The 24268-nt window shown below is 40.1% G+C and overlaps 1 protein-coding gene across 3 annotated transcripts; it reads right to left on the bottom strand.

Moving 5' to 3' along the window:
* Positions 1-3392: 3392 nt before the first annotated feature.
* SPDL1 (spindle apparatus coiled-coil protein 1) lies at positions 3393-24038 on the bottom strand. Of its 3 annotated transcripts, none has more exons than XM_032124541.1 (14): positions 23958-24038; positions 23514-23602; positions 22347-22394; positions 20448-20629; positions 18225-18401; positions 17724-17918; positions 17268-17417; positions 16546-16644; positions 15594-15704; positions 12981-13121; positions 11369-11478; positions 10611-10798; positions 9104-9449; positions 3393-4224 (listed from the first exon to the last, which is right to left on the bottom strand). In XM_032124541.1, the coding sequence occupies exons 4-14, from the start codon at positions 20604-20606 to the stop codon at positions 4080-4082; spliced, it is 1821 nt and encodes a 606-aa protein (XP_031980432.1). In that variant the 5' UTR covers positions 20607-20629; positions 22347-22394; positions 23514-23602; positions 23958-24038; the 3' UTR covers positions 3393-4079. The 3 variants fall into 3 exon arrangements, with proteins under 3 accessions (XP_031980432.1, XP_031980434.1, XP_031980433.1); XM_032124543.1 differs by having other exon boundaries at positions 23938-24022; XM_032124542.1 differs by lacking the exon at positions 23958-24038 and having other exon boundaries at positions 23514-23924.
* Positions 24039-24268: the final 230 nt, after the last annotated feature.

Raw genomic sequence — 24268 nt, 5'->3', positions numbered from 1 at the left:
TTTACAGCCTGTGCTTCCACACAGGCTGCTGTGTCAGCTAACTTGGGTGAGGACATCTTGGATGTGCGAAGACCAAGCCAAGCTGTTTGGAATCTGGATTAAGGACAATATACTGAATTCAAGGCAGTATGTAATCCTAAAGCACAAAGTCTGTGCTTTACTTATAAGTTTAGAGTTAAAAAACCCCAAATGAAATCCTTGCAAGACTTACTGTTTGTTTGATCTTCTGCTCAGTACAACAAATTCAGTTGACAATCCTGTCCTCTGGATATTCCATTGCAGTTTAGCAATCACTTTTTATCCAAACTGTCTAACACTGCCATGCTACCTCCATCTCTTGATTTTTGATAACCATCTCATCTCTTTTTGATAACCCATGACATTTTATTTCTCAGTTTTAACTAGCAATCATGTGGAGCACAGACTGCCAGTCTCTCTCCTTGCATGTGGAATTCTGATATATATTTCTGGAGGAAAATCACTTTAACCTTTATCACAGATTTGCTTGAATTGGTGTAATCTTAACCATACTAGCTTAGAAAAGGATTTAGCTCGTTACTCTCCCCTAAAATAACATTGCAAATCATGTTATGTTTACTAAAGAGGGCTCAATTCCCAGAAACTCCCATTATCTCCATTACAGACAAGCTTCATCTAAAAGTTCTCAATCCTTTTTGTCCCTGGAAAATGCACTTTATATTGTTATTCTGTCAAAAACAGATCTTGAGGCTGAACAATTTAATCTTTCAGTTTAATATGGGTTTTGAGTAGTAACTTCCTAACCAGTGCTGATTATCTTCCTCACTCCTCCCAATCCCTGTTGCAGCAAATCCCCCTTCCCATTCACTATTTGGCTTAGACGTTGCCTTGCTTTTAGTTTCTTGTTCTACCTTGTTCTCCCTTGTTGTGTTTCCCTGTAAAACAACAGCCCCGTGGAGAACTGTTACTTTCTAGCATTCATTTACAAACCTGCTTCTCCACAGAGCTCTAATACACCTAGTTAATGCCACTGTCTTTTCAAAGTAAATGATCCAAAATACAGAAACTTCACCTGCAGACTGGGATCTAATTTGCAATACTTTTCTGATGCCCTGATGTGATTGTGCAGAGCACAGCACAAACACAGGGACTGGGCTCTGGCCAGAGCTCACGGCCCCTCTTGTACCCTCTGGACTCACCCCTAATGCTGACTCAAGGGCCAAAGCTCCCACAGGAATTGCTGCCTCCTGCTGCCATCCCCTTCCCCACAGCAGCTCTCAGCATTGCACAGCTGCTGGAACTTCTTCCTGGCAGACTTTCATGATGATGCTTTTGCAACTCCTCAGCTACTGGAACCCACTGCCACTTCATTTCACTCAGCTCCCACCTTGTCTGACTGTGTCTGAAAAATCACTGCTTTAACTCCCAATGAATGGATTGGGGAATAAAATCTTTTCTTAGCTGCAAGAGGAAAGTGCACTCAGAGCAAAACACACACAGCAACCCTAAAATCCTGTTTTTACAACAGAGAGCAAACCCCAACACAGGTCTAAAGAATTAAGGTGGGTAATAGTTACACCCTTTGTCCGTGGAGGTTTTTATTCCAAGTTGGTTTATTTGTGCAATCACTTCCACATTGATATTCCACAGAAGACAGTGGACAGATTCATCACCCTCACATACCTTACCATTTCTTCCTTAAGTCGTTTTCAAGGCACAAGGTCTTTTAAGGAAAACAGAAAATTCCTTACTTCCCTAAAAGATCAAACTCTTTATACAGGAAGCTCACACAAAAAGCTTACCTTCTCAGGGCTGGGGACAGGCAGAATGGGAAACAAGTCTTGCTTCCTTCAATATTGCTATCAGTTCCAGAAAACAAGACCTTGTAAGATGCTGAGTAGCTAATTACCCAGTTTTAGCTATGCTAATTTCCATTACAAAGAAGAATTTGAGCAGAAGACAGAAGTTGCATTTAACTGCCTCTAAATTCTATTCTGTGCCAAGATCTGTGAGTGCAGTTGCAGAAAAGCAACTGATGAGACAAAACAGAACCAACTAAGAAAATACAGCAAGTACTCTCCTGCACAGCACCTTCAGTGTGTTATGGCAAACCCAAAGCCTGAATCCCAGACAGGTTCCCCCACCTGCACTCCTGCAAGAGGATGTGTGAACACAAATATATTGCATAAGATGGTAAAGGCTGCACACTCCAAGTGAACTGCAGAAGCAGAGATTGTAAAGGAGATCTTGGGGGTAATTAGATAACCCTAATCAGTTTCATTCATTTGTTGAGATGACATCCCAGTTTTGTTTGTAGCATAAATTAAAAAGTTATTTCAATCTAGAAAAAAAATTTAGAAATGTCATATGCCCAGTAGCTCAACATATAGTCAACTATAACATAAATCAACACACAATTAACGTAACATATAATTAACTGTCTTAGTAGACAATCTACAGCTCAGTACTGCCATTTAAAGTACATTCTCCAGTGTCAATTTACCAAAAGTTTTCCTCTAAGTAGAACAATCAAGTATTTCAGCTGTTTTATGCTATTTGTGTCTCAGAGTAGTGACAGTAAACAAATGTAGCTTTCATCATCTGCATAAAAAAGGATTTTTTTCTAGTATTTTGTAGCATCACACCATTTAAGTTCACGTCAAAGTCAAGAAGAGCAAGAACTATTTCATGGTTATACATCTACTGCCAGTAATAAAATACCTTAGTAAAAGTTAACAAGAAGATATTCTCAGTTTGTGTAACTTCATTAATAACAGACTGAAAAACACAGCTACATAGCAAATCTCTTACATCAGTGCAGTGACAATTTGTTTCTATGACACACAGATTTCTGATTATTTTGTTCACCAGGAGTAGCAGGCACTGGGCTGTGTCTGAACTGAGCTGTGCAGAAATGGTCTGATAATGAGATAGAGCAGCTCTGGAAAAGGAGAAGACATGGCCATTTAAGGTGACTTTCCCACCTCTCTAGTCACTTCTGCTGTGACCAGAAGTCAGGTTTTGTTGAGGTAAGTGACTTATGAGCTAAAGCCACCCACAAGCACACTTAGGGTTAACAAAATCCCAGGCATCACTTCAGACCTGGCAGAACTGTAAACAAACCAGTGGGTTGCAAGACTGCTCCCCAACATATTTTTTTCCATGCTGGATTTAAAAGAAGTCTTAAAGAACTTTCATCTTAACTACTGAGTCTTTTACTTAGAAACTGGCTAATCCATTCACCAGAGGGAGCTTAAACTGTAGTAGCACAACTCAAATGAAGTGATTTAACTTCCATAGAAATGTTCCAAAAATTAATGGAACTAGCTTAAAAGCTGTCCCCAGAATTATTCTGCATGAACTTCAGAAAGTTACAGAATTATCTCCTAAAAACATGACACACAGCACCTGCATTACACTTTCTTATCATTTATTGAGAGGTACTTTTTTTTTAACAAAAAGTTCTACAAAAGACATCACCTTCATTTAAAAAATGGATACATGCTTCTTCTCAAATACAATACATGCTCCATTTTATAAAGAAAGAAATAAACCTTTATTTTAATTAATAGTACAAATACAGGAATCTGTAGAGTTTCAGACACTGACTAACAAAACACACAAAGTGATTCTCATGCACTTTTGCAATTGTGTCAGCCTGAAAGTTGAAAAGTTACACATTAGGAGGAAAAATACTAAGAATGCTGAATCTGGGAACTGGAAGAAATTTAGGAGCACATCACTTAGTTGAGTTCTCCACCAACCCTGTCTAGTCTGTCTTGCCATATAATAAAACCTCTGTTAGCCAGAACTTCCTCTCCACAACAGCCCCGTGCTTCAAACAAAGAGCAATTAACGTGTTTAGAGACTTTGCCAAGAGTCAAGAACAGGCCACACCTCAGGTCAAGTGCCAGGGAACACAACAGGTACCCTCTGGGAAGTGATCAAAAGTGCAGCTCTGCATGGCAATCATACCCTTCAAAACACCAGGCAGATCAATATTTAAGTTAGCAACCTGCACACTGATGTGGCCACAAGTTCACTCAGCAGCTCCTGCTGAAGCAGGACTCCAAACTGTCCAGATTCCTTGCAGAAGTGTTTTATTGCTGAGCACATTGTGTTTCAGGACTTGCCTTGGAAGATACATACAATGTTGAATGTTTTTTCTTCTGTGTTTTCTTCTCTGTTGAGATTTTGTTTTCTTTCTTTTCTTCTGTAGTTTCAAATCCGGATTCAGCTGTTAACCTATAGGCAAAGCAACCATTCTAAATACATATTTAGTTAATATAAACCAGGACTAAAATAAGAATTTTAGGCAAAATCAATGAGCCAACTGGCATACAAGACCATCCATATACAAAGACAGAGCAAGCAGGGTTTAAGAAGAAAATGAGACAAAACCAAAGCATTTTTGTATCAGTCCTAATGACATTTCATCACTTAAAGGCTCCCCCACACACCTCACCAGCTGAAGTGTTTGGTAAGAAAGGTTACTGAATATGTTAAGTGGCTGAGATCAGCCTCCAAAAACACCAGTGACTGTGTCATGCACAGAAAGGAGATCCAGTCCCCCAAAAGCACAACTCCAAGTGAGAAGTCTGAGCAACATCATACAAAGAGGATGAAATCAAGCTTCTTACTTCTAGACCACCAAAAAAGACTACCTTTAACACAATATGCTCGTTTCAACCTAGCTCTACACTACTGCTGCCTTTAGCTCAGTGCTTGAATATCTTAACTTGGGGGAAGATTCATTTTCAGGCTCTGAATTACATCATTTTTCCACTGACAGGTTTTAATTCTGCTATGAATGTAAATCTGGATAAAACTGTCTCATTGCTGTTAAAAAGATAATTCTGAAATCAAAACATCAGATTGTGCTCATATGCTTAAATCTTGTTTTTAGCTTAATGAACATTCAAACATGCCATTAGAACAACTGATGAATAGTGATATTTTACCCAGCCAAATCACCCACGGCCCATTGACTGCTACACATGATTATTTTCACAAAGAAAGAAATTATGCAAAATTAAGTTCCAAGTTAAACATCACTTTATATAGCAACACAAACTCTACACTTGTTTATCAGCACACGCATTAAAGCAATTCTCTGGTGAACTTGTGGATTTTTAGTGGTCTCAGGAGCCCTCAGTGAGCAACCCACACCATGGACAGCTGCTTTCAGTGATGCTTTTCCGAACACAAATAGCTGCTACTCAGTTGTTAAGAGACTTCTTTTGCAATACAAAAAAAGAGAGGTGCAGCTGAACATGAGGACTACGAAAGGAGCTGTAACAAAAAAGTTTGGGGCAATTTAGCTACAGCTTCAAACTGCTATCAAACTATTGTACATTGCAGGCCATGTGCATGTTATTCCCTATAAGCACTGTCTCAACAGGCTAAAGAAAAACAGGCTCTGCTGTGCACCTCCTCTAGAGCAGGGTTTACTCCACCATGTGCTTTGCATGAAATCCACACCTGTAACTCTGATGGATGTGCACCTTCTGTCCATGGTCACCTTTGCCATGCAGTTACAGCATGAAGGAATTGTTCAGGGAAGAAAAAAAGGGTGTTCTCAGTAGCCATCATGTGGCTTGCACTCCCCCAGCAGCTGCAGTTAGGGATGGAGAGCTTCTGTCCACAAACCTGGCTCCTACGGCAGATCCCCTTCATTCATCCCCTCCTGCTTTTCTGCCTTAAACAACCTCTGTCCAAGGCCACCAGAAACACTACTCTAGTGGCCAAAACTGCCAACAAAGACTCCCTATAAACAAGCAGAAAGAACTCAAACCAGAAGACCAAATAAAACCCACATTCACTTAAATTATGTCCCAAAGCAGCACAATTGGATTTATACAAAATATTGCCCATTTACAGTATTAAATAGTTCTGTTAGCATATAATGTAAGAACTCTGGCAATCAAATTCACCCTGTGCCTCTTGGTGAGGCTACAGAAGCCAGGACTGAGGGAAGGAAGCTGAGCCTGGGAAGAAGGGCTGGGGCACTTTTCCTTCTTTCTTTCTCACTGCCCCACTGTCTAACTGGCAAGGAGTTAAACCCAAGTCTGGTTTGCCCACGACCAACTGAACTCTGTCATCTTTATCTCTACCCACAAGCTTTTTCAATCCAATGCTCTCATTTGTCCCATGGAAGAGAGGGAGGAGCAGCTGATGTGCAGCTGGCAGGAGGCTGAGGTTCACCCCTACAGCCCTCAGAGAGCATCCCTTAGAGCACTGTCCTGTTCATCACACACACACGCACAAGAAATGGATCAGAAAGACAATGGTTAAACACTCCCACTTTAAGCAAATGCTTGTGAAACTATGACATGATTCTACCAAGCTTTGACGGTATAGACTCCAAAACTGAGATATAACTGGGGCTTCTTCTACCTGTTTAAAGAAGATGAACTTGTCTCATCAGGTGGAGCTTTACTTTAGGCTGAGAGTCATGCCTAAAACCCCAAAGACTATTATTAGTTATCTTCTGCTGAGCCAAATAGCAGGAGGCAATTGGACAAAGCCCAAGTGAAGTAGATTTGGTAAATGTAATCCAACTAAATAATTTAAGGTAGCAAATAAGCTCTTAGGCACTCAAGCTCTTTAATCAAACTCAAGCAAACAACCACAAATCTAAATGCAAAATAAATTGTGCAGCAAGGGCTAGAATTTACTATTTCAGTTTCAGAAGGGAAGAAAAGCATTTCGATAGAGAAATGTATCTTTTTATTGACCAGTTAGTTGGCCAAACGAAAGATATCAGTGCACACAACCTTTGCATTGCCAGAATTTCAGTAGCCACTGACAATTAATAATCACCACTTGAATATTTAAATCTGTAGTCTCAACACTCTCATATCATAATCCAATCAGTACCAGCACCTCATTGAGCTACTCCAATGTTGGCTGCAGAGCTCTGGAAGGACACAGAAATGCCCTCACACACAGGTGCTGGCTGAGATTATCCAGCTGTACCTGGTTAAATCACCTCAGCAGGAAAGTCTCTTCACACAAGGGAGTTTGTCACCTCCACAAGTGCACACAGATCACTTCTGACCACTTCCTCATCACCTCCTGAACTGAGATGACAGATTCCAAACACCACTTTCTAGAAATGAAGTTTGCAGCCCTTTCACAGCTATGGTGGCTCTTTTCTCCCACAGTTCATGGGCCAATATCAGAGCTCCATTAATTATGGAACATAAACTATTCCAGGCACAAAACCAACCCCCAGGGACCACAACAGCCTTTTCAGCTGGAGCATCACATTTTAGTTAACACAAGGTGAAACACTGACAATTATCCACCATTATTTTTTCCTCCCACCAACTCTCCATTTTCAGATCCACACTCCTGACCAATTTGCCAATATTTTTTGTGCCTAGAGTTCAGCCCCATCCATCACAGAACAGTCCAGAGATTCTTTCAGTGTTTAGAAATCTAACTCCTCAAATATTCAGACTTTAACATGACTTCCTATTTCATAACACATCATAGCAAATCAGGGGTAAGTAAATCCTCAATGTTAACATCACGACTTGGGGTTTTAGTAGTTCATTAACACAATCAGAAACAAACAGCTTTCTGCCTGGATTTGCCTTTTACAGGCTCTTACCATCACTGAAAAAAAGCTTAGCAGCTTATATGGAGTTTTGTGGTAACTTAATTGTGTTGGTGGTTTTTATTTTCCAAGTATTTTTTTTATGTTTTGTTCCTTATTTGAAACAACAGCAATGGGTACAAGATTAGAAACCTCCCTCTGAACTGTGGTTTCATCTTCCTCTTCCACTTTTTCTACTCTCTCTGCTTTCCAGCATCAGCTCCATAAATAATTTCCACTCCTCACCCCTTCTGCAGTAGGTTTCCCTCTTCTGTTCACATAAACTATTTCCAACAGCTTCCTGTTAGCAGACATCGTATCTCCTTTTCCAAAAGCATTATGAGGAAGTAAGTTAAACTTTTCATAACAGGTTCCATTCTGCCTGTTCCTTTACGTGTAGAGGACATTATCAAAACACAATACCATCACTAAATTATTCCAATCTCTCCTCTCCACTTTCACCCACATCTGACCTTCCTGATCTCCCCTCCTCACTAACAGTCCCTGCACATTTTAACACAGCTGCTAAAACTGCTGTTTCTGCCATATTCTCTCCACAGTTTAAGAAGACTGCAGTGTTTGGATCCTTTAAGTCTGTTAATATGTCCATGCAACCTTGAGTAACTGATCTAAGAGTCACAGCATCAATCCAATTACTCCTGAATGCCATTAACTTTGGCTATTTCTTCTAGCAGATATTAGCAAGTTGCAAGCTCAAAACACCTAGACTAGCCTAGACTTTTTTCTACCCCCAAACACCTGAATACATGTTTACAAAGATTATGAACAGAACACAAAAAGCATTAGTTGAAAAAGTAGAAAATTAAAGTCAGTGTTCTTTTTATCAGGATAAAAAAAGCTGGAGATAACGACTGTTCTCAGTTACTTTACCATCTAGCAAAAATCAACTTCAATTCTCAGTTCAGGGGAAAAACTTCATCTTAATTTAGCAGCTGTGTTTCCACCTATCATGCATCCAGATCATGCATTTCATTTGTCTGACAACACAGATAGCTAATTAATTCTCCATTATCCTGTACAATGAAAGTTAACACAATTCAGGTTAAGAATTACTTAAATAATTTTTAGGCTTTTAGCTAAATCTGGAAGTTGCTGGGGTCTGAAATTAGGTATAAAACTGGAGCACGATTCCAGTTGCCTTTATTACCTTGAGCTATGTAACACAGGTGTGTGGCAGTTTCCAAGGGACCAAGAACACAAAGTTTCTGATGCTGGAGCAAACCAAGTGAGCTGTCATGCTACCTGCACACCTTAAATGTCTTCAAGCAATGGGAAAGTTATTTCACAGACTGCTTCAAGAGTCTTTTTTTATTAGTCAGCATTTTAGTCCTTCTAAAAGGTAGTGAGAGGTTCAGCGTGGGCAGCCGGAGCTGAGGAATGACACTGCATGCAACACTGAGGAAATAGATAAAGAAGTGGAGAGCACAGTTCATGCAGCGAAAGAAAAGAGATGCAGGTCTGTGCTGATTGCCTTGAGCAGAGACAGAAGCTGACACTGACCTGGGGGCAGCTGGAGCCAAGGAATTGTTTCCACTTCCGCTATTCGAAGTAAAGGCAATGTGATTCTCATCCTGAATTTTAACTCTTTTTCTTTCTCTTTCAGGTTCAACAATGTTTCGTATTGCCTGGAGAGCCGTATGTAGTGGGGATGCTTGGAAAGGCTGTTTTTTTGGAGAAGCATCACTTTGCTCCAAGTTCTCAGTAGTCACCTTTTTCCCTTCCCTATTTGGCAATTGAGTAAGAGCAGTTTCTTTCACTGGAGTATTTCTGCTGTCAAAGTACTCACAGGTAGCATTCACTGGAATTTTTTCCCTCTTCTTTTTAATTTTAGGACCTTTAAGTAATTCTAAGGAAAAAAAAGGAATAAAGGAATATACTTTTTGTACAAAAGAGAAGCTGGAGATGACTTGTCCCCCAACTTGTTCATAATAAAAGTAAGAACATTTCACATGACTAAAGAGCTTGGACTAATTCTTAACAGACAATTTATATCCCTTAAAGAACGTATCTTCACATAACCTAATAATCCCAACAGAAGTTATCTTGAAAAAGAGACAACATCCTTCTCCTCATTCACTCTGTCTTTTCACCAAGCTTTTAAATTAAATGCCCTAAACTGCAGGCTGCTGAGGTAAGCTTCCACAAATAACATTTTGAAGTTAAATCCTTCGGGCGTGGGGGGGGGGGGGAAATCAACTTACCTATCCGTTCCCCATTCACAGAATCCCAGAATGGTTTGGGCTGGAAGGGACCTTAAAGCACATCTTGTTCCAAGCCCCCTGCCATGGGCAGGGACACCTTCCGCTAGCCCAGGTTGCTCCAAGCCCTGCCCCGCCTGGCCTTGGACACTTCCAGGGATGGGGCAGCCACGGCTTCTCTGGGCACCCTGTGCCAGGGCCTCCCCACCCTCCCAGGGAAGTTTCATCCTAATAACTCATCTAAACCTGCTCTCTCTCTCAGTTTAAATAGAAATCTTCCTCCACAGCCTACAGCTCCCTTGCTTTGCACATACTAGCTATCAGCTGTTTGTTGAGCGGGCCTCTGTCATCAAAACTTAACCCATATTAACTTGAGCTACTAAACACATTTCCTCTAAATGCTTTGCACCTCATTACAAAGCTCCTATCAGCTGCCTACACCCAGAGAGCTGAGGCTTCTCAGGACCACAAAGACGCCACTGCTTTTATGGGAAACACCTGAGATTTGTTCCCACCCACTTGAGTATGGGTATCTATCTATGGTCTCTACAGCCTCTCATTTTTAGTGGTAAAACTGCCTTCTTTAGTCTTTTCAAGCCAGTGTTCACATATTCAAGTGAGGTCTGGAGCAAGGTAGAGCTTTTCTACTTCAGCTCAGCAGGTTTTGGAGTAGGTTATTGCAGAAAGGCAGCTATTTAAGCATTAAGCTCTGGAACTAAACCAATGTCTTCCTGTTTAATGTCAGTCCATTTCTAAAGGCTGAGAAAATCAGAACTTTTCATTTTCCCAGGTAGAAAAGAAGTATTTACCTTCAGGTTCATATTTCATTTTTAGCTCATCCAGCATAACCCGCAAGTTCATGTTCTCACTCTGACAAGCTTGCAAATGCCTCTCATTTGTGAAGAGCTTCCTTTCAAATTCCAGGACCCTTTGACTCTCATACAGAGCTTTCATTCTCTGCAGGGATAGTTCATTTTTCAGTGTTTCAGTTTCCTTGCTGGGGTGGGAGGAAAATTATAAAATCAGTCAGACTTGGATTATTTTGGGTTTTTTTCTTTTAGTAAACCAATAGGTGTAAAGACAAATAAGCACTCAACTTCACCTCAACTTTGTATTTATAAATTAGTAGGAAAAATCAAGCGTTTTTGTACTATAAAACATTTCAAGTGTTATTGTCTCACTCTTTTTAAAACAGAAATGAACATATACAGGCTAAAGATTAAGAATCTTCACACAGTTTCCTTAGAGATTAACTTTTAATTGATTCAAGGTCTCAACTGCCCTGTATCTAGGAGTATTAACAAGATTTCTGGCAGAAAGCAATAATCATAAACAATATTTCTGCTGCTATCTTTTAAAACTTAAATGAAACTACAAAAAAACCCCTCTCAGTCCTATAATGAAGTCAGGTTGGTTCCACAGCATTAGAAAACGCATCAAGAACAAAACACTTCTGCACATGCAGTCAGTGCATACAAACAGTAACAAAAAAGGGAGGATAAAAACAAGTACCTAGAAAATAACTCTGCTACAACCAACTTCTAGGCCTCAGGCTCTAAGTACTTACTTTGAGTTGTCAAGTTTAATTTGCAGTAAATCTGCATAGTAACCATTTTCAGAATCGCTTCCTTTTGCGCCATTTGCAGGTCTGGACTCTTCCATATTCTCATATAAACTCTGATAAAAGAAAGAGTCAGGTTGTCAAGCAGTGACCTTTCAGAAGCACATTAGCTTAGTTCTTAGGAGACATTTTTCATGCATTTTGATGGAGAAGCCTCATCACAGAGGGATTTAAACACAAAAGATAAAGCTCAGCTGTGCCGAGAACTTTCTCATTTGCTACAAATGTCAAATAGTACTGACAGCTCTCTCTTATTCACTGAAAAAATGAAAAAAGTAAGTTAGCTCCAGAAGGTTTGCAAGCAGCACTGCAGAACAGCTTTCTTGCTTTTTACTTGAGAACACAGAGTATTTAGTTAACCCATAGGGAATTTTTTTCAGCATTTAATTCTAGGCTTCAGCAGCTGGACCCCAGAGGAATACAAGCCATGCTAACCAACAGCCAAAATCTCAAAATCAATTCCATATTTCAGATGAGGAAGTTGGTTTGTAGTAAAGATGTTACAAATGCAGCAACACGTGACACTGGGGTTTTTGTTTGGTGATTTTTTTCTGAACAAGCGGTGCTCAGATTTAATCCTGTCTCAGAGACCTCCCTCAGTAGTCACTGACTACAGATACTTTTGATGATTATTGGAATCAACCATTCAATTTCCCAACACTACTTATTTACAGCCTAGAAACAGAAATAAGTACAGACCAAGCTTAAACATGACAAAACTGGTAAAACAATCAGGCTTCCTCAATTATTGCTAAAATGGGTTAAGTGTGGTTCATACCACTTGGGTTAAATACAGAATACAGGAAGCTACCCTGGAAAGCATAATGCTACTGCACAAGCTAAAACACTTCAGTTTACACTCCAAAGCTGTGATAAGAAAGGGTCAAACGACTCCAGAAACACACAAGAATCAAGCTACAGTTTTTCATTCTGGAAACACACAAACATCAGTAGCATTACACTGGTGTATATAGGAATCCTCATGTATTTCTCACTTTTCAAAATATTGACAAGATGTTTTCAAGTTGCATAAGAGGACTGAAAAAACTGCTTTACAAGGATGATTAAACAATTCAGTTTTGCTAGAGAAGAGCATGCTTCAGCTGCAAAGACACATTAAGAAAATAATTATTGAGGAAATTCAATAGAGCTGAGACACTAAAAAAGGCTAAAGTCTAAGTACACACAGTAAAAGTGCCAAATGGCTACACCTTCCAAGAGGAAAACTGGATGTCCCAGCTCTGCGAGCTTTGACCAAGTAACTGAACTTAAATACTGTAAGTAACTATAGAAGATATGAAGGTGCTTCACACAAGAACCCACAAAAATTGCTTCTTCGACACAGGTGTTAGGTGGTGTATAATTTTCTGCTTCTCTGCGCTTGAGGAGTCTAATGTTCTCCAGCTGTAAAATACAACTTGGCTCAAATAAAGATATGAGTCAGCTTTTGGATCCCTTCTCAAACCAGAGTGTGGACTTCAGATACTGGTTTTCATAATTCTTGTTCTCATGTGTTAGCTTCCAATTATAAATTTCTACTTAATTAAAAACCACATACCTTAAATTTTTCTAGCTGCCTCACTTTAGTAAGAAGATCTTCTATTTCACCATTCTTTTGCTCTAACATCGACTGTAAGCGTTCCAGCTGATCAAATTCTGCCTGGGAGCCTTTCAGCTGTAGCAGTGTAGCCATTTGCAGCTGGAAAAAAGGAAAAAACTACTTACAACAAATACTGGGATTAGTGACTAAAAATCCCAGCCTTCTACACAAAACTGTTTAGGTACTCAAGCCTTTTAATTCTAAACCTGAATACAGAAGTGCACTGGATGCTTGAACTCAGTCCTCACCACATAATCTTAGCAATTATCACCATAGACAGCACAAGGCATGAGGACAGCTGAAACCTCACTGAACAGTGCGGTCCTGAGGTGTCACACCCATATCTCTGTATTGGCTAAGGAACACAGAAACACACAGCCAAGGTCACACACAGCATTCCACATTCACACCATCAACACCAAGTCAGCCAGAATCCAGTCACAGTCCAGGCTTATTTGTCTGAGCTAAAATGCATCTTGATAAGTCACTTAGGAGAACCCACAAGTTTAACCCCCCATTTTTTTTTCAGTTCTGATTTTCAGGTATAACACCACCATGTTTGCTTTCTACAATATTAACCCAAGAATTTCAGCTTTTTCTGCTTCTCCAATGGAATATATCCTTTCAAGCAAAGGAACACCCTCTGTCATTACAAAGGAGAAGCTGTAAAAATCTTACATTTAGAGCAATTATTTGTGTTGGTGTTAACATAATATTGAAGTACAAGGGTCTTAATACATTCAGTTGCAGGTGATACATTAGACATTTAAACAACAGGAAATACAATAAATGAAAGACTTCACAAATCTGAGGTATTTTTATCAGTCTGGTCAGTATGGATAAGGTAACAATGGGACACTGGGAGAAATCACAGGAAAATGATCACGTGACAAAATTAAATTACAGACAGAGAGAAAGCGAGAAGAGCATCTACGTGTGGAATCTCCTAGGTCAGGTAAAGGGGATTGATGATTCTGTGCACAAGTTAGAGCTAATGAGAGATTCAATTATCTCCTCATAGCTTCTACAGGGTATAAGGGAGGCAAAATCGTAAACTCCACCTCACTGGCTGACTAAATCTATCCTTACAGTTGCCAAGCACAGACACCCAACCTTTTCCCTTAAAAGCCCTCCTGCTGTCAGAATTGCAAATTGCAGCTGATCTACATAACAGAGAACAGGAACTTAAACCGGGAAGGATGTTCTGGATTGGGAAAACTACACTAGAGGTGATAAAGCTCTCCCAGGAGTGGTATGTACATTCTGTTCAGGAGCCAGATCCTCAGGATTTACCAGCAAATACTACACAGAGAGATTCTTCAACTAAAGCTGCAACAGCAGTTACCTCTCCTGTGGGAAGCAGCTTCGAACTGAGAGATCAGCTGAGCACAGGCTGAGCTTTAAGTGGCAGCATCCCAGTGCAGCACAACACGGAGAGGATGCTAACAGGGATTCTAACAGCAGCTTAAGCAAAACAGCTGTCCTAACAAACTACCTATCTCCATTACTGACATTTGAAAAAGTTTTATGAATATAAACAAGTACAAAAATTCCAAATAAAAGCATTAACTACTAGTACAGGGATACCAATTTGCCTCCATTTTTTGGCACTTTTAGTATTGGGTGTGTTTCTTACACCCTTCAATCAGTATGACTGACTTACCCCATATTACAAGGGGAAAATTTGCAAAGGAACTGATCCTACCCAATGACTTCCCTCACTCAAATCTTTGCTGTATCAGTAGGGTTTTTTTCTTCTCCTTTAAGACTGTTGTTTGAGCTATTTTCAACCTACTCCACAAAATCTAGGTAACACAAACCTTCAGTGCAACTCATGATCATCACCCTTGATGTTTAAGCACTCTCCTCAAACTGCATGACCAAGTAGTTGATCAAAATTAAAGGATCCGCTTTAGTGTTGGAAAAATCATGAGACCAACGTGAAAACAGTTGCCAGCTCTGCAGCATCCCCTTTACATTATCTTATAAATCAGCTTCTGCTAACTAGTCCTCAACAATATTAACAGGCTCCCATCCTATAGCAGAGGAGTTTAAGTTAAAGAGTTATGATGAAAGTTATGACTTACAGCAAAAACAGTGCAAAGCAAGAAAAAAAAAATATGGACAAAGATAAGAAAGCAACACAAAAGTGGAAAAAACCCAAAAACCTAGAGTGTGATGAGGGTAAAAGCCTGTCCTTTTCTTTATGCCCATCCCTGACAACCACAGTTAATGCACAAATACTTGATTCATGAAGTACAAGAATTAGACAAGGAAAAACAATTATCAAGACAAACTGAATGCTAGTTTGACTGACAAGAGTTGTGTTTTACTTTTATCCATTAAACAACTACAGCCAAAGTAAGCAAACATGGTGCCTTCACTGTAATGTGGACACTTGTACCATAGGAGTCAAACAGCACATCATCATCTCACTTGTTTTTTCTCCCATTTCCCTCCCCCCAGACTACTGCATCATATTTTAAAGGTAACAAATCCCCTGGCCTGAGCATTAGCACAGTGCCTTATCAGACCCAAGGACACCCTGGAGTATTACAGGAATCACCATACCTTCATTCTTTGCAATTGTTCTCTACTGAATGCATGCTGTTTTTGTAGGGACTGATATTTTACTTTCACACTGATCAGCTGTCGTTCCATTTCTGCCCTACGGTCCTCCACCTACAGAACATTGTGAACAATTACTACTGTGAAATTACAACACTTGCTGTCACTTGGAGGATGAGTTTGATAAGGACATGTTGCTTGGCAATTGGTGTTCAGTCTGCAAATAGTGCTTTTCCAGCAACAGTACTTGAAAATGCAGGCTACTGTCATTCCCCCGTGATTGAAGTGAGTAGACAGTGCTACTGAAGCCCAATCAGTGAAATGCAACAGATTTTTCTTTTGACATCAAAATAAAGCAACATTTCATGCTTCAGTGTTGCTGTACAATAGTTTTGCCCACTGGCAACAGAACAAACAGTTTAAAAAAATATGAATTGTTTCCCAACTTCACCCATCCCCTGGATGCTGTCATGAAACATAATGCTCCCTATGCATTTAACAGCAGCTGAATTCTTACTGAAAAGCTAATTCCAAAACCCTCCCAAAAGCTCAAACATCCAGATATCTTCAGGAATTTTTTAAGACAGCTTTTATCAGCATCTGTTAATATTTCACATAGTGTCTTCTATATTAAAGAAGGATTTATCAGCTGAACAAAACTACTTAGAGTCAAGAGCTATAGACAGAACCATCATGAACCCTCGGTCACAACTTTTGACTTGATAGTCAGAAAACTTAAAAGTAATTCCATTAAGTTTACTAACTCCTTCAGAGAGAGCATGAAATGGTTTTCCACATGTCAGATCAACACTGAAGTCATATTTGAGGACTAGAGATACATGCTGGCCAGATCAGGTACAGATACTCTCATATTTTCAATACAACATAAGAAAGAAAACTGAAAATACTTCTTCTGGCCTGTGGACATTCTCAGGCATCCGTGGCATAGTTGTACCTCAGCAAAGAGAGAATTGCCTTTGCTTGTAGGGTCCAAAGATTGTTGCACTGCGTGATCCAGCTGAACCCGAAGCTCCTGATTAGCCTCCTGAGCTTTCTAGATTAAAGCAAAGAGGATATTGGTCATTTAAGCATCTGATGTACTGCATACATGATAATCAGATAGCTTTAACTCTTTCTAATTTCCTACACTTTAGCAGCGATTATATTGTTCAGAACTATTTAACTGTACAGACAGTTCTAGTAACTAAGAGACAAATTCATTTAATTTCACTAAAACACTTAATATTCCACTTGTTCTTCAGGACAAGAGCACAAGTAAAAGCCTTTAGGAGTAAGCTTTGCTGTTTGTCAACCGGATTTATGGTATTCAGATCACTCTCCTTGCACTAGTCACAAATGCTCTACTCCCCAGTACAAGATTCTCCAAGGTATTCAGTAGAAACTGGAAATAAAAATGAGAATTCCTCCAGTGATCTTTGAGAAGGTCCCTAAGAGGCAGAACAGTGCCATGCAAAGGCTCTCCTTTCACCACTCACACAAAACAGTGCCAATAGAGAGCTTTTACTACCAGGCAACACCAAACATGACCAACCATTGTCCTTCTCTTTTCCCTCCCTCTCACAACTCCTCCAAACTCCTACTTCACCAAAAAGCTGGCAACACAACTTGTGCAGTTTGGGGATTATCTACCACTGTCAAATAAAACTAGGAGAATACCTCTAATGCATTACAGTAAAAAATAACTTCTTTTTCCCTCTCTTCTTTTTCCCCCTGCAGCCGCTCCAGCTGGTTACGTAAGTTACTGTTCACAAGCTCTAACTGTTCTTTACTGCACTGCAGCTCATTCAGCTTTTCTTCATCATTGGCCTAAACAAACAAAAAACAAGTATGAAATCAAAAGTTATTTAAAACAATTGGAAGACAAGCAGGCCCAAGTAAACCAAACACATTTACTAGAAGTAGTTAGTTTTAATACAATGTGTTATCTTGAAGAGGAAATGGTATTAAAGCTTAGCTATTAAGGCTGCTGTATTTTGCTGTGCACGTTCTCCGAACAAAAGTCAATCCTAACATGGCACTACAGACAACACACCTAAAAATGAAATGAGCAAAACAGCAGAATTTCATTTTCAACTAGGCTACACTGCAAATGATTCAGTGCTACTCACACACCTTCTCACTCTGGAGTTCAGTGAGCTCTATCTGAAGGTTGAGCATTTCTGAAGACATGGTCTCATGTACACGCTCAGACATCATGTGCAGTTCTTCTGATTTGGCAGCAATTATTTCTTTCTGATGGTCCACTTTGTGTCTCAGTTGTTTCTCTGAGAGTCGGGTTTCATCAAGTTCTGCTTTCAGGTTCTCCAACTTAAAAACAGTTGACAACTAAGTAGTATCATTTCATGGTAAATTCTTGAAAAGCACAATACTTCTGACTGCTCCAATTACAGAAAATGTCTTGGAAACACTAAAGTAACTTTTAAAAACAAGCATTGAAATTTAACATAATTCATACGTAACTACACAGATGTTTTTTAAAAACCAGCCAAACAAGCTACTACACATTGTAACTACTTATTATTTATTTTGGTACTTAGGAGTGAAATTATGAGTTCTACATATAGTATCTAAAAGGGTATTAATAACCTTTCAGCTATATATTAGTCACCAAACCTTGTTTTTAAGGTCACTGATTTCTTGTCCATAGGCTCTGTCAAGCTGTTCTTTCTGTTTATCCAGTTGCACATTTTGCTGTTGCTTAAGGGAATCACACTCAAAATTCAAGCTTTCCAACATTCGATTCTTGAGTTCAATTTCTCTCTGAAGAGTGTACTTCTCTTGCTCAAATTTCTGGAAGAAATAACACACTAATAAATCTAGATGTAATTGTACATTGTTCCCTAAGCATTTATGAAAAAGCACAGAACCAAGATGCTTCTAGCTCATTTAGTCTTTTGTTGGGAGTGCCAATTAGAGAGTTGTAATACCCATGAGTTTTTTTAAAAAAAAGAATAACTGCTCTAAAATGTTACGATTTATAAATGTTATGATTATAATTTTATTATGCAATAGTCTTTTCTTCATGGAAACTCTGTATTTCTTTACACTCAACATGAAGGGTGTGGGCATCTTTTCTGCAAGTGTCACAAATTTAGCCAGAGTTTATATGCCCTTTCTACCACTACAGAACCCAATTACATTAAAAATTACTACAGTCCATCAAGCAGAACAGCTGAGTTCAATAGTTTTTTTAAGACCGCTAAATTGGCTGTTATAATAAATCCCACCAACCCTTCCAGACTGAAGAATCATTTTTTTAAACAGCTTCCATCTATGCTTGATTGCATGCTTCCTAATTACCAAGGGCAGGTTCATTTTACTCTTCCATTCAGCCAGCAGCAATTAAGGAAAAGAAAAAGTCTTGAAAGGAAAAAGTAATAGGGAAACCAAATTGATCTAAATGCGCAGATTTTTTTTCCTTTTCAAAATAACATAAGTCTTGAGACACAAACCAGAATTAAATAAAAAACTAAAAGCTGTCAGGTATCAAAGTGACCTCTGTGGCCTAGACACAGCCTATCAAGGACAGGCTTAGCTCTCAAATACCCAGGGCAGGAGCTTTAACACCAAGATGAAGACTGCGCACAGGACATGTTTGGGAGTGCCCTGCTTGGCCAGAGCCAAGAACAACAAAATCCTGGCAACAGCTTGCCTGCGCACTCGTACAGAAGAGCTCACAGAGCTTTCTGAAAGGCTTTTGTGCCTGCTGGTAGAACTCACACTTTTGTTCACAGTAACTGCTTTGGCTCTCAGACTGCAAAGAGGAGAGCCAGAGAGATTCAAAAGCTCTAAAGAATCTGTTGGGTAAGCACAGCTCCCACGAGATGTTATTCTACTGTATGAAGGCACACAATTCCTCCCCTCCACCCCTGGAATCCAAGTTACCAGATAGGCTCAGAAGTTGGCTACAGCCTCTCACACAGGATCACAGTCTGAGGGAGCAGCTTGACAGCTCAAGTAACTGCCCTCTCTGCTGCTCAGCAGGAAAGGATGATCCTGCCCTGGCTTCCTTATCACTTGTGCCTTCAGCTGCCTCTCACACAAAGCTTACTAATGGTGAACTGATCAGAATAAAAAATTCTGTCCATTAAGAATAGCAGGGTGCTGCAACCCTCCAGCTGCTACAGAACCAATGTTTTAGCACTATCCCAGGAGAAGGGATGGATGCACAACCAGAAAGAAACAGACTAAATGAAGATAAATAATTTATCTGAAACATGGGCTGCCTGAATACAAACATGAAAATGAAAGCCTCTATGAAAAGTGGAAGAGATTTTCCCAACTGAAATTTTCTCAAACAACTACTAAGAAGAAAACTGGTTGACTAAATAATACCTCTGTAATTCAGCACTATACTACTCCTTTGCCTGAGCTGTGAAGAAATATGCTAATAAGTTCAGAACCCCTGGGTATTAGGAAAATTTGAAAACTTCACTAGAGAAGAAATCAATTTTACAGTCTTGCTTCTAGCATTCTTCTCACAGCTTTTAAGTGATATAAAGCTGACTGGGAGAGCATACACAAACAAATTGCTAAACAGAGGCAAAACACATGCTCTGAAGCAAATTTACTTTAGCATTTAGTATTCATTTTACATTAAAAGCAATTAGTCCTACACGATACTGAACACCTGATGCATAATTAGCTATGAAACCCTGTCCCAGTTAGACACACTTGTGCTCAAGCCAAGAAAAAAGCCCTCTCTACAACTACTTAGAGGTTTATTAAAATTAATCTAGGTGCTAGAAGGCATTTAAAACACCTGTGCCTTTCAGAAAATAACTGAAATAAAACAAAGTTCTAGTTTTGAACTTTGAGAAGAAAAGGCATCATCACCTCAGTTTTCTCAGTCAATTCACGGCGTATTTGATCCAGCTGATTTTGAACCTCACTTTGGGACTCCAGTAAATGCAAACCATATTGCGCTGCCTTTCTTCGCTCATTCTCTGCTTCCTTCAGTTGCTGTTTAAGACTTAAAATGGTCTCTGTCTCCATTTTTCTTCCTTTTTTATTCAACACTGCAAACACAAAATTATTGAAAAAATATATTGCAGTAAATTACAGTAGTTATGTGAAAGAAGTTACTGGATTTCCTATCTTAACCAGGATAGAGTGATCTATTTTTGCATTAATACAAGACACAATAAAAGCTCACAACCAGACCTGTGAACAGTAAAATAACAGCTGTTTCTTCATAAACTTGGTTACTGCCTTATTCTTAGTTATGTCTAACATGCAGCAAAAGCACTCCTGTGTGCCCAGCCTGGTTTCTTTGTACTCCACAACCAGAGTTAATCTAGGACAGAGCTCTCCTGCCAAGTACAAGAGACAACAATTAAATAACCTTAGGAAAACACTGCTATGCACATGGCTGACACTATCTTCTTTCTATTATAAACCAAGCCCCACCAAGTACAGCATTTCTTGTGTACACGAATAACACTTAAGACTGGCGTAGGCAGCTGCATTAGCAGGACAGTGTACTCCTAATAACATTATGTGGGATAGAGAAACAGATAAACAGTAGCTGAAGTGAAGAGTCAAAAATAGAAGCTCTGTAAAAATATACGGAGTTTAACACAGAGCTTTGCATTTATTAAAGTGGTTAATGGAGTCTTTCAAAATTCAGTTGCTGCAGGCCACCTATTTGTAAATAATCATCCCCTTGTCACATTTCAAAATATTCATCCTTTTGTAACAGGTGAATTTTGCAAAAAAGGTTAGTCAAAGTAAATCCAACAAACCAAATATTAAAAAAAATTTAAAAAATCAGCTCAAATTAACACCATAAGCTTGCATGACTGCTTGTTCCCAAGTCTACTAAATCAGACCACTGCAAAAAAATCCTATTAAGATACAAAATGCTAAGCAACTCAGGCTTCTGAACAACATATGCCAAGAGTTTTCTCAGAAAGTAGGAAATAACAGTAAGCCACAAACACACCAAAAAAATACTGTTGATTTTTTAAAGTCAGGGTTCATAACTTTCATATAATTTCAGAATTAAAGTAATTCTGTATTGAAGACCTAACTCTTGCTTTTTGTTCTCACAGAAGCAATTCATTTGTTGCCATTTCTTACTGGCACATACATCATTCTTATGAATGTTGTAATACCCACCTTTCACATTTTTTTACTATCTTTTATCCAACATTAATGACTACTAGTGGAGTTACCCAGCTTCTGCTAATAGAAAAGGATTTAATTAACATGCAAAAGTACATCGTGCCAATACTGCGCCAATTCCTTTCCAAGGCACAAGACAGAAATTATCACATTCTGGTTTTTGCATTTTCTCCTCACTTGTTGCTATCCAGGTTCAACACATCCAAAGAGACTTTATCCAGCCAGGCTTTGAAACTTCAGTTTTCACCTCTAACCACTGCAATGCCTGAAATACTAGCTTTGCATCTATACTAAAATAAGCCAGTGAAACACAGGAATTCTGCACACCAGTAACTAAGAATCATCAATATTATACTAGTGCAAGGACAGAGACACCATGTACAATTTAATAATTAAGCGTTTCCTGTAAGGTGTAGCAATATAAGCACATAGGCAACAACTTCTGGCACGCACTTCCATTAGTAAAGAGGATGAATGAATCATTGCTCACCTACATAAACAAAATTTTAATGACAGCTTTATTTTCTGATCAGACAACAGTATAGAGGCAACATAGCCAATTGCCAGCTCCTAGTTTATTAAATTAAATGAATACCATGTTTAACTCACCTTCAGAAGCCCATTGAAGTATTTCTTGACCTTATTCTTGCACTCCACCTTTAAAAGAAAAAAAAGCAACAGTCGTCTAGTCTGGATGAGTCTAAGCTGCCATCACAGCACAGTCCTTCAGAGCAGTCCCTTTTCAGAACAGGCTTAACCGTGCTGGCTGTGTCATGAACATGCAGATCACAAGCTAAACCCCCACATAAATGCAAATCTTATTCAAATCTCAGTTAGGCTACTGTCAGACAGCTTAGAAACAGATCAGGCAATGCTGCCAAAGGATGGATACTCTGCAACTGGCCTCCAGAGCAGGTAAACAGGCTACAGCCAGGGTCATCTTCTGGTAATTTTTGAGGGGGATTTTTTGGGATTTTGTCCAACTCTCCCCTACTTCCTCAATCTCTTTTGCATTTCTCTTCCAGTTTCTCATACAAGAACTTTGAGCTCTTAATAAAGGATTTACTAGACAATATGAAAAAAGATCTCATGGGGTTTTTCTTAATTTTATAGTTGAAGTATGGAGGAAAGGAGAAATAATTTTCAAAAATTTTCTTATTCCCACATTCCTCCCGACTATTAGGGAAAACAGCAATTATGCCTTTTGGAGCACAGCCAACTTCAATTTTTCATTGTCAACTCTGGATGAATCAAACAAGTCCAGGTAGTTTTGTTTATGAAGCTGTACGCTGAAATAATTGCAAGCAATTTAATATTATACATGGGGCTAAATAAATTGCTCTGAAAACAATGTTTTAAGATCAATTGAATAGGCAGCAAGGTGAGTAGGCAGGAGGGGGAAATAACAGAAATCAGTCTTTATTGATTCTACTGAATCACAAGAGTTACTCACTTTTAGCTAAATACCTTCAAACATTTTTTGACAGATTCTATACTGAGAGCTGCAGACATTTACTATTCAACTACTCAAGTAATCCTTAATAAAAGTAATGGGGTAGGAGATAAAAGGCACTCTCCTGGCAGGCAAACTTTCTTCTCCCACTCTAACACAGTTCTGGTTAAACTTCCATTCCCCAGGGCCACATGTAACAGCTGTCTGTGTTCTGATCCTGTCAGAAGCACCTGTGCAGTTTTCTGATCAGGAACACAATTACCAGGGTAGTTTCTCTCCCTTAGCCCAGGTATTCCCCCCGACAATTCCAGCCAGTTACTTACACGAGTCCATACCTTCGCCTACCACGTTGCACTCTCAGACTGAAAGATTTTCGGAGCTGATCACTTTCCACAAACAGGGTTGGTCAGTACTACAGAGAACATACAAATATCACACTATAGCTTCATCGTTCAGCCACCACAGAACCCGAGCAGGATCTGCCATGCCATCGCTGTCCCCTCCTTCCGGGCCCGACCCGCTGCAGACCGGGCCGGTGACCGGGCCTAAGCCCCCACACCCGCTACAGCCCAAACGGGCCCCGAGGGCGGCGGGGACGGGCTCTCCCCGCTCCACCAGGGGCCATAGGGCGACAAGAGGCCCCACCCACTACAGGGAACAGGAGCCGGCACCGGCAGCGCCACAGCAGTGGCGGCGGCTCCACACAGAGCAAACCCCGCTCGCCGCCGCTCTCTCCCACCCGCTCACCCGCCGCCCTCTCCCCGCACCGGCCGTCCCAGGCTCCCGCCGTTCAAACTCGGCTCCCCGGCACCGCCCAAGTCTCGCGAGACCCGCCCAAGTCTCGCGAGACCCGCCCCGCCCTCTGCCGCCCCGCCTCCGGCGCAGGGCGGTCCCGTGAGGGCGGCCGTGAGGGCGGTTCGTGCCCGTCGCTGCCGGAGCGCTCACGGTCGCCGTGTGTCACTGCTGCCGCAGGCTCGTGGCCGACTCGTTCGTTGGTATTAAATGCCACAGTGTTGTCCCGACCGCGGCCGCCAATTCGCACACCGAGGAGAGCGATTTCTGTGTTTTATTCCAGTTT

Source organism: Corvus moneduloides, chromosome 15 (genome assembly GCF_009650955.1).
Source record: "Corvus moneduloides isolate bCorMon1 chromosome 15, bCorMon1.pri, whole genome shotgun sequence".
Classification (NCBI taxonomy): Eukaryota; Metazoa; Chordata; class Aves; order Passeriformes; family Corvidae; genus Corvus; species Corvus moneduloides.
Note: the sequence above shows the minus strand (reverse complement) of the source record. Positions and strands in the feature narration are given on the sequence as shown.